The 14,425-nt window shown below is 42.3% G+C and overlaps 1 protein-coding gene across 1 annotated transcript in view; it reads left to right on the top strand.

The window, feature by feature from the left end:
• Window positions 1-1,890: 1,890 nt before the first annotated feature.
• myo15b (myosin XVB) overlaps window positions 1,891-14,425 on the top strand; it is a 133,042-nt gene continuing 120,507 nt past the window's right edge. The window contains exons 1-4 of the mRNA XM_080305252.1: window positions 1,891-3,961; window positions 4,328-4,504; window positions 10,479-10,543; window positions 10,635-10,698. Of these exons, the coding sequence (XP_080161378.1) occupies window positions 2,033-3,961; window positions 4,328-4,504; window positions 10,479-10,543; window positions 10,635-10,698 (2,235 nt within the window). The 5' untranslated portion in view covers window positions 1,891-2,032. The remainder of the gene's footprint in view (window positions 3,962-4,327; window positions 4,505-10,478; window positions 10,544-10,634; window positions 10,699-14,425) is intronic.

The raw sequence follows: 14,425 nt of genomic DNA, 5'->3' as shown, positions 1-14,425 counted from the left end.
TAACTGGGGGTAATTTTTGGTGCAGACCTATAGTGTTAGAGAAATTAAGCTCGATACTTTGATACCTCTAAACCGAACTCAGCATGTATACTTTGTTGTTTTATTTGCACATGGTTTTGATGTGGCTGTGATGTATGAAATTTTGAATGTTAATGGTTACTCACCATCAGTATTACTGAAAAGAGAAATATGTGAGTACTTGAATGTTTAGTTCTCATATTTCATGCATGTTGTACAGCTAAGATATCTTACATCTTGATGCAATATTTTGATATTTAATTTAAACTTTAAATAGTTCTTAATATGATAATAGACCTGGGTTATAGGTTAGGTGTTTAGAGAGAACAGGAAAGTCCGAGGACCAGGACGAGCTTCTGGTCATAACAGATGTTGAGTCAACCACTTTGAGGAAAATCACCATGAAGAAGATGCACACGTACACACTCACACATATGTTCACACTGCACTTACAAAGATCAGGAAGTGAAGTCAGGTGTTACCGAAACAATTCTTTAAAGGCCCTAACGGACACTTGTATTTCATTTAAGTGTGCACACTATTCATGTTATTTCTGATAATTAGAGTCAATTTGATTATTTTGTACTCTTTCTGTACAGATTAGACAATCTTTTTTATGCATTGTAACAATATAAGAGTTGCTACTCAACAGTTATTCTTGTGTCTGAGTCATTATTGCTGCTCAACACTTTGGCTCCTTACGAACTTATTACTAGCCCAAGTAGTTACTGTGCTGTAGTTCACTTTTATATCTCTAAAACTGCATTGAGCACTTGAAACAGCACTTCTCACCTTTCCTCCCAACCATTTAGCAGATGTCCATATGAATGGCAGCACAGTGCTCTGATCAGCCAGGTAGAACTAAATAATTCAGAAGGCCTTCTGTGTTTGTGTGGCTGCACTTTACTGCAAGCAGTTCAACTTTGTCATTGTTGTGTCACAGGCATACAATGTTGTTGGGTGTATATTACATATGTGGCTCTCTGCCCTTGGTTTAATTTTAGTGGGTGGGATATTTGTGTGTCAGCTCTCCTCCTGAGCACAGCACATATTTCGATCAGTAACACTAGTTCTTGAGGAAAAGCGAGAGGACTTTGCGGCCCCCCCAGCTATGCCTTGGTTTCATCTGAGAAGCCTGGTAAGCTATATTACACTGAAATGAGCTCTGTGCTTTTACCCCCAGGGACACTGGGTATAGAGCCACATCTAGGCTGAAGGCGCAGACAAAATCTGCTGTTTACTGTTACTGTCATCAAACTTGGAAAAGATTTATAGCCTCTTTGAATGGACTTTCCTTCCTTGTGTGTTATCCTTATCCTGAAGATTAATTCTAGCCCACAAAGTTAGCTCAGGAATGTCAAGTAAGTCGAAAGGATCAGGGACTTAAATCCTGAAATATGGTCTCAATAGTGAAAGATGAAGTCAAGGACCTGGTTTCACTCAATTTGACAGCTATGTTACTCGATAATCTAGTCATCTATATTTATTTAATTTTTTAGATTTTGATTTAATGTGTAAGGCTTTACCTCTTACCTTTCTTTTTGCAGTCTCAATTTTCCAAATGAAAACTTTAATGACAAAAAAAACATTTTTTTTTAATACTTTGTAGGTTAGTTCAACTCTGAAGAACTGATTGCATACTACAACTTGAATCCCAAGCTAGAACGGATTCCATGAAACAGAAGACAAAGACAAAAACAAACAAAATTCTATGAATAAATGTGAGACAGAATAGTTCTAAAACAAGTCAGTCTCCTCAAGAAAGAAAATGGATTTTATTAACACTAAAGGATGGAAAGTCCAATGAAACTAAAAGAAATGTATGAATGAAAGCAGTTCAAAGCAGAAGAGGCTCCAATGAAATGGAGCATCATACAGAGGAAGAAAATAAAAAAAACAGGACATGGAAAATTGCATGCACAACACAAGAACGATAATGACTTTACAGGTGGGAAAAAAAAGATGACCAAACATTCACCAAAAGTATTCCCAGCCATTCAAAATAGGATTAATAATGGGTTCCACACTAAGCCTGAGAAAGAGAGGGTATGCAGGGAGCTCAATGGAGGCATCGGTACACGAAATTAGTAATAATGAGGAGGCGGAGGAACAGAGTAGCGATGACGAGCCAGTTAAGATGCAGGCTAGTGAGGAAAGTAGTGAGCGATCTGAGGTGTTGAATACTCAAAGAGATACAGAACAGTCAGCAAAAAAACAATTAGACAAGGACGAAGGTGAATCCACCAGAAGTGAGTCTAAGGACCAAGAGGAAAAAGAGGGGAGAAAAGAAGAGGAACAAAAACAAGAAGAAGACGAGCAGGGAGGTTATCTATGTGAAACTATCAACCATGACAGATTTGCAGACAAGAAGATAACCTGGGGGGAAAGGTCTAAAAAACCAACTGCTGATAAAGTCGTCAGACAACACAGAAACACTCCCGCAAAGCCTGCTCAAGGATTGAAATACAAGATGTTTAAAAAGACAAAGGATCAGCAGGCTGCAAAGACAGAAAAACAACGGGCCAAAGCAGAGAAGCTAAGGTTGGAAAAGGAAGCCAAGGAAGAAAAGGAGAAGAAAAAGAAGCCACAAAAAGAGTACAAATCTCGTTCCACAACAGAAGGGGTTCAGCCTCCAAAGGGTATTTCTCTTATCAGGACTGACCCAGCAAAAAGTGAGACCCAGTTAACAAATAAAGTAAAAAATATCAGAGGGAGAGATTCTTCCGTAGAAGTTGATCTAATCATGCTTCCCAAAGCCAGAATTGAAGAACTCAAAACCATTCTGGATCCAGAAGAGCAGCAGGGCCAGAGTGTCATTAACAGGAAGTCACGGATGTTGCTCTTGGGGAAAGTCAAGACATTATCTCTCCAACGCAAAGCAACCACGATTTTGGCAAAGCCTGATAAAGAAGAAACAGTTACACGCACAACTGATGGGGGGTTCAATAATTTTAATGACCATTTGATCGCACGGGAAAAGGGTATGAAGAGTTTGTGCAGGCTGTCTGGCTGGATTCAAAAGAAAATGCCACAGGGGTTAAACTGGAGAAAAAATCTTTCTGCTTGGACTAAAGCAATTGGGATTTCTCGCTGGCTCTCAATTCAAGCCATAAACCAAAAACATGGCCTAAGAAAATCTAAGGGGAATATTTTCAAACAAAAGATGGCTGTAGGAGTTGCCAGTAAAGCCAACCTGGCTAACAGGAAAAGCAAGAGCTCCACTGAGAACAAAATTGTTGAAGAGAGAGCAACCTTCCAGGGTACGGACAAGGAAGGAACAGAAGAAACAGTCCTAGGTGGGGAGAAAGTTGTAGAAGCCAGATATGCTGTTGTACTCCCGACAATGAATAAACTAAGCAAGGAAAATATAACAGAAGCACCTAAGGCAGATCTTCAAACTTCTACTCCAGCAATTCTACCAGCAGAAGCCACAACCCCAGAGCTCAGACCTCCAAAGCCAGGTGTCAAGTCTGTGCTCCCTGTCAAACCAGATCTAAATGTCGTAAAGTGCATCAAGAAACCCTTGTCTGGAGGATTAACATCAGTTCAACATGAGCCTAAAAGCAGTTCTGGACTCAATGAGTCCACCGCTGAAGACAGAAACAGCAAAGGCAATCAAGATAGAGTCAATATGTTCGAAGCTGCAAGAGGGAAGGTGAACACCTCTCAAATCAACATAACCAAGATGTCCTTGTCACTGGGTGGTCCAACACAGGCCTCAGGACAAGAAGAACAAAGAGGTAGTTTAGCTTCAATGCCCACTTCTGCCACTCGACCATTTCCAAATGGAGAGTCCAGTGCAGAGAGATCAGGTGTTCGGTCTTTGTGTGAAGAAGAAGCAGACAAGGAAGTAGCTCATCTGATGGGTGAGGGGAGAATATGTTCTATCTCCAAACCAAAGGTACATTGGACTGGGAACCCACGGATGAGTGGAAAGCCTCAGGTAGGGGTTACATTTTTGTTAGTGGACTTTTAAACAAGCATTGTTTAATATGTGGCTAGAAAATGTGAAATACATTTATTTAGGTATTAAAGGCTTTTTGTAAGGCCAAGATTTACATTTGGATAAAACAAATAAGGGAAAAATTTTCATACATAAATAGATGTGTAGCTAACTGTAACTGTAGCCTGTAATCACGTTGATGCTAAGATGGTTAACATGTGTAAAATCTTGGTAAACTAACAATTAAGGGAGTGCTATCATTGCACGCAGCAACAATAGCACTCAATATGTGTACTTCTCTCAAGCTATGCTCAAGACAATACATCTTTCAAGCTTAGTTGTCAATCTTTTTCTGTGTGGGCTCAGGACTGGTTGTGCGCTGAGAACATGTTGCCCCATCAGACAGTGGAGAAGCTAACCAAATGGACAGTCTATGAGGATGAAGGCCAAGCCCGGCCCATCCCATCCCACAATGGCAGGGAATGCTGGGAATCAGAAGATCCCAACCAGGAGATGCTAGAGAGTCGACTAGTGAACATACAGGTATTGATACTCTGTTTTAGTATAAAACTATAAATCACTTCATGACAGCAATATTTAAATGCTACTATTAGTTTGAAAGGGGGAGAAGGCATTGGGATTAATAAGAATTTAGCATTTCCAATTCGATTATCGATATTCCTTAATATACTACACAGAGCAGTTTTCTTTAAAGTAATGCAGTAAGTTATGAGGTGCCTTAAGGGACATTATTACTGAAACGCTCTCACACACACAACTGAAATTTTAGCTCTCACACACACTACTGAAACGCTTTCACACACACACACAACTGAAATTTTAGCTCTCACACACACTACTGAAACGCTCTCACACACACTACTGAAACGCTCTCACACACACTACTGAAACACTCTCACACACACTACTGAAATTTTAGCTCTCACACACACTACTGAAACGCTTTCACACACACACAACTGAAATTTTAGCTCTCACACACACAACTGAAACGCTCTCACACACACTACTGAAACGCTCTCACACACACTACTGAAACGCTCTCACACACACTACTGAAACGCTCTCACACACACACAACTGAAATTTTAGCTCTCACACACACTACTGAAACGCTCTCACACACACTACTGAAACGCTCTCACACACACAACTGAAACGCTCTCACACACACAACTGAAATTTTAGCTCTCACACACACTACTGAAATTTTAGCTCTCACACACACAACTGAAATTTTAGCTCTCACACACACTACTGAAACGCTCTCACACACACTACTGAAACGCTCTCACACACACTACTGAAACGCTCTCACACACACTACTGAAACACTCTCACACACACTACTGAAATTTTAGCTCTCACACACACTACTGAAACGCTCTCACACACACACAACTGAAATTTTAGCTCTCACACACACAACTGAAACGCTCTCACACACACTACTGAAACGCTCTCACACACACTACTGAAACGCTCTCACACACACACAACTGAAATTTTAGCTCTCACACACACTACTGAAATTTTAGCTCTCACACACACAACTGAAATTTTAGCTCTCACACACACTACTGAAACGCTCTCACACACACTACTGAAACGCTCTCACACACACTACTGAAACGCTCTCACACACACTACTGAAACACTCTCACACACACTACTGAAATTTTAGCTCTCACACACACTACTGAAACGCTCTCACACACACACAACTGAAATTTTAGCTCTCACACACACAACTGAAACGCTCTCACACACACTACTGAAACGCTCTCACACACACTACTGAAACGCTCTCACACACACTACTGAAACGCTCTCACACACACAACTGAAACGCTCTCACACACACTACTGAAACGCTTTCACACACACACACAACTGAAATTTTAGCTCTCACACACACTACTGAAACGCTTTCACACACACACACAACTGAAATTTTAGCTCTCACACACACTACTGAAACGCTCTCACACACACTACTGAAACGCTCTCACACACACTACTGAAACGCTCTCACACACACTACTGAAACACTCTCACACACACTACTGAAATTTTAGCTCTCACACACACTACTGAAACGCTTTCACACACACACAACTGAAATTTTAGCTCTCACACACACAACTGAAACGCTCTCACACACACTACTGAAACGCTCTCACACACACTACTGAAACGCTCTCACACACACACAACTGAAATTTTAGCTCTCACACACACTACTGAAACGCTCTCACACACACTACTGAAACGCTCTCACACACACTACTGAAACGCTCTCACACACACTACTGAAACACTCTCACACACACTACTGAAATTTTAGCTCTCACACACACTACTGAAACGCTCTCACACACACACAACTGAAATTTTAGCTCTCACACACACTACTGAAACGCTCTCACACACACTACTGAAACGCTCTCACACACACTACTGAAACGCTCTCACACACACACAACTGAAATTTTAGCTCTCACACACACTACTGAAACGCTCTCACACACACTACTGAAACGCTCTCACACACACAACTGAAACCAGAGGCATTTCTGCTGAACAGGAAGTTGTTTCCTGACAAGGAAACTGATGGAAAAAGTGGTATATTTCAAAACACTACAAGGATTTCTACACAGCAACCTGCTAGTACAGCAGTCCCCAACCTTTTTTGCTAAAATTTCAGTAGTGTGTGTGAGAGCGTTTCAGTAGTGTGTGTGAGAGCGTTTCAGTAGTGTGTGTGAGAGCGTTTCAGTAGTGTGTGTGAGAGCGTTTCAGTAGTGTGTGTGAGAGCTAAAATTTCAGTAGTGTGTGTGAGAGCGTTTCAGTAGTGTGTGTGAGAGCGTTTCAGTAGTGTGTGTGAGAGCGTTTCAGTTGTGTGTGTGAGAGCGTTTCAGTTGTGTGTGTGAGAGCGTTTCAGTAGTGTGTGTGAGAGCGTTTCAGTAGTGTGTGTGAGAGCGTTTCAGTAATAATGTCCCTTACGGCACCTCATAGTAAGTTACTCAATTTCTTGCTGGAGAAATTCATTTGTTATACTACTCATTAAATAACTTTCATGTTACTGTGTAAAATGACCTGAAATGCATGCATGTCTTATAATTACCATTTAACAATATAAACCTAAGGCTACAGTCCCACGCATCACCACAAATCTCTATGCTAAACTTTCTCTTAGTATTTATATATGAACAAAAAAACCAGACAACACAAAGCAAAAATGAAAACCAGAGCAAATAGACTTTAAAATGATCAGTGATTCTACTTTAGAAACATGATCAGGTATAAACAGAGGCTGCATCTTGACTGGTCATCTGTTTAAGTTCAGGGTCTGGCTGCAGAGCTGAGGTCAGCATTCACTCAACTTTAACTGAACTCTGGGTTCTTGGCTAGCTTAGCATTAACATGCTCTCTGTGCTGATGCTTGCAAGGAAGTGAAGTTGTGTTAGCAACATAATGCAGTTGTTTCTGTCCTGAATATGGTTTTTACTTTACCATTGAACCCTTGTCTTTAGGGCAATAAAAATAAAAGTCATTTCCACATCCACACTGCAGACTGCACCACTGTTTTCCTCCTCCAACCCAACTAAAATCATCTGTTTGTAATGCGAGTGCAAGTAGAACTGATAAGCAGGATCGATAGGCATGCTAACTAACAATTCCAAGGAACTGGACTGCTGGGAATCAGTTCTCTACGAGAACCGAAACATCAGTTTCATGATCATTGATATACAAATTGACAGGACTATTAAACAATGATCAAGAATATCCTTCACAGAGAACTAGAGAATGGATGTAGTTAGGGCACTAGCTCTAATCATTAGGCAGCTATGCTATTTATAAGCCTGGGGAAATCTGCAGTAAGCTGAGACTGAAGAAATCACTTGTATGAGTGATGAAATACTTCTACCACTAAAACCGCTGTCCAAATGAACAGTCTTTCCGTCCACACCGACACAGCATTTTTACTCAAGGAAAATTGAGCTTATCAAAACGCTCTCCAATGGGAATAAATTTGAAAACGCCGTTTTCATGTCGCAGTGTGGACTGTGAAAACTGAGGTTTTCGAAAATGATGATGCATTTTAGTCGTATGATGCAGTCATATGACCAATTCAACTAAGATGGCGGACGGCATTGTTTAGCAGTTGTTTTGTTTGCCATCAGTTTGTATCAATTTATGCTCCAGATAGCTTTTCTTCAAAGAAGATGGAGTGTTTACTCAGAGCTGTTGTTCAGTGGTGGAACGAGACGACAATTGTGTTTCATTTTGTTGCGACGTTTCAAAGAGCCGGAAAGTAAATAAACGACCGACGGTCGAATCGTCTTATGTTTCACGCATAGGAATGTAAGCGTTTTCAGTATGAATGAACAACTCTTTGGAAACAACTGAAAATGATGGAGCCACTTTTCATATCCTCCCTGGTGAATTTGATGTGTTGGTCCACCGAGTTAATGTGATGTGGTGAATTGATTTTCACCCAGGTGCCATCCACACACCTGAACTAATGACTTTGGTAGGATAGCAAAGCCCTCTTTTCATCTTCTTCCATGTATAAATTGGCCACAATGGGTGAAACTAGGGAACCCATGGCACACCCAAGTTTCTGCCTGTAGTATGATTGTAGTAAGATTAGGGGAAACCTGCAGTCAGCTGAGACTGAAGAAGTCACTTGGATGAGTGATGAAACATTTCTCCCACTGAAAACGCTACGGCCAGATGGACAGAATCAACTTTTGGGGATTTACTTACCTGGGTGATTGAGCATGCATCAAGATGCATAGAAACCTATTATACAAATGCATATCCTAACACTTGAATGAGTACTGATCATTTAGGCACAATTTATATTGGGCAATTTTCTCATTTAAAAAGCTTCCTGTGAATACAAATAATTTATTTTTTAATAAAGTGGGAGTTTTCGTCTTCTAAATAAACAGAATAACTCATCACCCCTCTACTAGAAAACATAGATTTACCCATTACAGACAAGACACAATAGCACCACCATGATGGTTTAAATAAGCTGAGAAATAAAAGACTTGCTGCTGGTGGATTTATTGCCTGCTCTTTGTATATACAATAGACCTTATAACACACAGCATCACACTGTCATGAGGTTGCAGCCTCATAACACTCTTCCATTCGAGCAAACTGAATTTTTTGCCTGCTGTGGAAAGCTTTTGAAAATACTTGACCAAAACAAATCACACTTTAAACCAGACCTTCCCAAAGTGTGGGGCCCGCCCCCTAGGGGGGGCGCAGAGCCATTGCAGGGGGGCGTGGGATGAAAAGGGGGCAAAACAAAAAAACAACGCTTGGACACTGCTAGCACGGGGCGCCCACACAAATGCAAAGCAGGAGATGAAGCATCGCTGAATATGTTTCCAAACCAACTTCATTTTAAGCCAAAGACTAGAAAATATGGTGAAGCATATCTGCCCTTTGGCTTCACCTGCACAAATGCCAAGGTAGGTCTCCCCTGCAGAATTGGTTTTCCCTGCATAGGGAGCAGCGCTGGGCTGTTCAAATCACAGACAAACAGTATCCTATATTCTTGATTTTTAGTTCACAAACACTTGTTGTAATGACTAACTACTCCTGACATTTTGGAGATGTTAGCTCTGTATACAGCGGGATATAAATAATATCAGGTTGATCTTGCCACGATTTTTCCCCAGTTCAAATCACGGACAAACAGTCTCCCACAGTTGTTTATGTTTTTAAACCTATTTTGCACAGAGAGGCATTTTTTGAAAAATGTATTGATAGCAATGTTGAATATTACACAGGAAAAAAACAACTACACGTAAAATAATCACACCGTGACACCTCTGCCTTTGTAAATGGAGGGACAGTAACTGCGTGTGAAAATGTAAGCGTGTAAAACCTGCACACAGTCAGATTAACAGTATTTTGTCTCTATCTGCTATTCTGCAATTAATCTCATGTAAACAATAACGTGGCCACAGCGTGACGTGAAAAAAGGCACATACCTTTGACGTTGCATGATGAACTCTGTATTCCTCGTCCACACGTAAACGCAAAAAAGGAGTTTTAAAAAAATCTCAGTTTTCGGTGATTCAAAACGCTGTTTACGTGTAGACGAAACAACTGCGTTTTCAAAAATACCCGCGTAGGTGTGGACGTAGCGTAAAAGAGTAAGTAGTTTATTTTATTACTACCTGTAATTTATTGCAGTTTACTATTTGCTTAATTGTTTACTACATGTTTGAGGTGTGAAATAAACCGCAATGGAAAAAAATATGGGCGTGTGGTTGGAGGATGTGTTTGTGCAGGGGTGGGGGTTTGTAAAACAAAGGGGGGCCCAGCAAAAAAAGTTTGGGAACTACTGCTTTAAACCATCAAGGCCTCTAGAGCAGATCCTTGCCCTTTCTGACAAGCTTCATTCAATGTTAGCCAGACTGCAAGATGCCTGTGGAGATGAGGTGGGGGGTTGAGCTGTCTGCTTTTACAGGTGATGATCCCCGGCAGCCAGAGTGCTATAGAGGTGGATGAGGTGGACGATCTGTCCCAACTGGAGTGAGTACAGACACAGACACACACACTCACGCACGCACTCTTTATATTTTAAATTGTGCATAGTTTCAACCTTTCTGTCTAACGGTTATAGAGAGGTGTGTGAGAGTTCTGTGCTTCTGAATTTGAAGAAGAGGTTTCATCGTGACTGGATTTATGTAAGTTTAAACGATTTTGAGTCTTTCTTACTCAGTTCATATGAAAAAAGGTCGTAATTTATTATATATAATCAGCATTTTAAACTGCACATCAGAACAAGCTTTCAATAAAAAAATTATGTCATTACTTTGTGGAATAAATATATATATCATCTATTTTGTATTATGTATTATAGTTTTAAATATGATAACGATAACAACAAATTGTAAATTGTGTTTTTCCTAATGATTACCAAATGTTGGTGTGGTTATGGTTAAAACCCTTCATTCCAAAACAACAATTACTGTAAATATTAGTTTCTGTTTCACAATAGCGATCAAAAGTAATGTTCATAAATTTAATAGTAATTTTTTACCATTTACAATTTCTAATGTACATCACTAACAACTTTACAAATACCATCCACATTATGACTTTTAGTTTTGAGTTCTCAGGGGTGACTTCTCACGAGTGAGTAATTTATCTACATTATATAGGCCTGGTCCGTAAACCACCTGCGGCAGTGAAGCATCCAGCTGCCCTATGAGCAGGAGATTTGGGGTAATGGGGTCAGGATCAGTACTATCCGAAGATGCTTAACCAAGAGGTTTCACATTAAGGATCCCTTATACTTCAATGAGAGCCGTGCGGAGGACTTCTTCTGTCACACTCTGATCCTTCAGGATGACCTGGAATGCAGCCTTAACTGACCTTATCTCCCTTTCCCAGGCTCTTCCAAAATGGGGTGCATGCGGTGGATTATAATGAAAGGTTATCCTCTGCTTTGCCAGCTGTCCCTGAAGAATGGGCGTCATTATAGAGAAAACTTCCTCTAACTCTCGAGCCCCACCTCGGAAATTAGTGTCATGATCCGACCATATCTCGAATGGTGTACCCCGATGGGAGACAAATCTTCGCACGGCCATGTGGAAAGCGTCTGAGTCCAGATTTGGCAGCAAAACCAGGTGTACACATTGGGTGGTTAGGCACTTGAAGATGATGCCCCAGTGCTTCTCCTGCCTCCGGATATCTTGATGGTGTAGGTACCAAAGCAATCGACTCCAGTTGACCAAAAAGCAGGTTTGTGGATCCGGAGTCTCACTGTGGGCAAATCAGCCATTTTGGTGGGAACAGGCCTCCCCCGCCATTTCTGGCACTCTACACATTGTCTTTGATGTCTCCGGATTACTTGTCAACCTCTGATGATCCAATAAGTGCGCTGTATCTCTGCAAAGACATGCTCTGGACCGGGGTGAAACAGAATTGTGTCGAAGTATTGGACAAGGAGCTTAGTTACCGGGTGTTCTGGAGGTAGCCCAATAGGGTGTATGGTGTCCAGACCTTCAGCACATCTCAGGTGCCCTCCAACCCTTATCAGGCCAGTAACCAGATGTTACGTTCCCCTGAGGGGTCTAGGCGGTGAGGGGGAAGTAACAAAAGGTGTCCAGGTCAGAAAAAGGAGTCAAGGAGGCAAAAGGGTTAAATTAAAGAGTTTTATTAAAGTAGCTCAACTAAGAGAGACGGACAAGCCGCTATCACCATTTAAGAAAAACAAACAAAACTCAGGCGTTGGTCAATAAAGCAAAGTCAAAAGGAAAGCGCAGCTCACTAGCTGGAAACCACAAACACAGCTCACTAGCTGCAATGACCACAAAACACAGACAGCTCACTAGCTGCAAACACCACAAAACACACACAGCTCACTAGCTGCAAACACCACAAAACACACACAGCTCACTAGCTGCAAACACCACACAAAATGGCACTCTGGCCCAGAGCTCACCTTTCCCTGGGCTTAAATACTTTTAATTACTGATGTGAGTCAGCTGTGTTACAGGGAAAGGTGGCACCTCAGGCAGAAGAGGTGGTGGGACACGCCCACACAGGCACCTTCAGGAGGAGGCCCTGCTAGGGCCGTAACACCAGATCATACTCAGGGCAGAGTGCACAAAGTTGACTATTTGGGGCCAGAGTTCTTCCCTTCATCAGGGCCATCACATCCTCAGAAAAACTGTCATATTGAGCTGACTTTAAGATGGCTTTCTCTGCTTCCACATGATCAGTGGCGGTCATTGGAGGAGAAGCCGCCCCGTGATGACCATGGTAAGTGGCTTTCACAAGCTCCTCCCAAGATGTGAAGTTGCCAGGGTCTGGAGTAGTAGACTTTGCCACTGTGACAAGCCCACATAGCATCCCCTTGTGTAGCTCATCTGTAGTCTCAGCCCTACCAGTAGGTTGGGAGGGCCAGTGCGCCGAACTTTGTTGCAAGAACTGGGGACCCTGAGCTTAACGACTGCCTGATGAAAGACTACAGAGTTTCTTCCCCCTTGTGATGTCATCAGCCGAGTGAAGTGACATACCTCCACTGGTGAGAACTGGTGAGCTCCTGGATTTCAGCAATTTGAGTCCCAACAAAGACCTTGTACCAGCAGGAATCAGACTGCAACCAACTCAGCACAGTAGTAGAGTCAGTCCACAAGATGGTATTTTGCAGTGGTAGGGTAAGTTCGGTTTGAAGCTGCACTCCAGTGAGAGCAGCACTGAGTTTGAGACGAGGCATGGACAATCTCTTCCGAGGAGCGACTCAGGATCTGGCCATCAGGAATGAAGTGCTGACATGTCTGTGGCAATCTGTGGTCCTTAGATAAGCTACAGATCCATACACTTTCTCTGAGGTATCACAGAACACGTGCAGCTCAAAGGTGCAACTTGGAGACACTGTAGCAAGTGGCACATAATACCTTGGTAAGGTAATGCGGCACGAAGGACACCGGTGACAGGTTCATCCCAGCCCATCTCCTTTTGCCACATAGACTGTTCAAGAATCTTCCCTCTAGTGGTATAGGGAATGATAAACCCTAGAGGGTCATATTGGCTGACAAGCACCTTGTACACATTGCAAAGAAAGCGAAACAGAGGCTGATCTTCAGGAAGCAGGCATACCTGATGAAACATGACCTTTATATCACAGCTTATGCATCAGGATGCTGGCGAAATCAGATTAACACGACAAGGAGTGAAGGGCTACGCGTGGGCCCTGGCAGAAAGAGGTCATTAAGGGCAGTTTGCTGGTACAGGAAGAAGCAGTTGAAGCCTAGGCGGGCTTTGTTGTTGTGATGCACAAGATGGTGTGGAATGTACCAGAATTCAGTGGAACCATTTACCTCCTCCGGAGTCAACTTTACCTCATAACCAGCCTTCTCCAGTTTCTTGATCTCCTGGTTGTATGTCTGCACTCTGCTGTGATCCTTGCGTAGTCGACGCTCACTGGCTCTCAGAAGAGCCATGACAGCCTCTAGAGGTACCTTCACCTGAGGAAACTCTTTGCGGCGAAGCAAGGGAGTAGCATATCGTTCGACCCCCTCTACCTGTACCCGGACTGTCCTTGATTCAAGGATATCTATTGCCTGCTGGTCCTCCATTGACCTGATGACTTCCTTTTCATTTCTAAACGGCAGGATGTCAGTCTGCCACAGCCTCTCAACATCTTTGTAGAGCTCTGGTGTCTGTGGGATGAACAACGATTGCAAGCATGCCTGTCCAGCCGCTGGATGTGGAAGACTTTTGGCAGGTCCCTGCAGTGCCCATCCCAGCTCAGTACAGACAGGTACTGGCCCTCCAGAAGGGCCACGGATCACCGCGCATACAGGAGTGATAAGATGCAGGTGATCTGATCCAATCAGGATCATAGCTTTCACCCGACTGAAACCTTTGAGGGGAAGTCTTTGTAGTTGACTCTACTTCTTT

This window comes from Astatotilapia calliptera, chromosome 8 (genome assembly GCF_964374335.1).
Source record: "Astatotilapia calliptera chromosome 8, fAstCal68.1, whole genome shotgun sequence".
Lineage (NCBI taxonomy): Eukaryota > Metazoa > Chordata > Actinopteri > Cichliformes > Cichlidae > Astatotilapia > Astatotilapia calliptera.
This window is presented reverse-complemented; position numbering and strand designations above follow the sequence as displayed.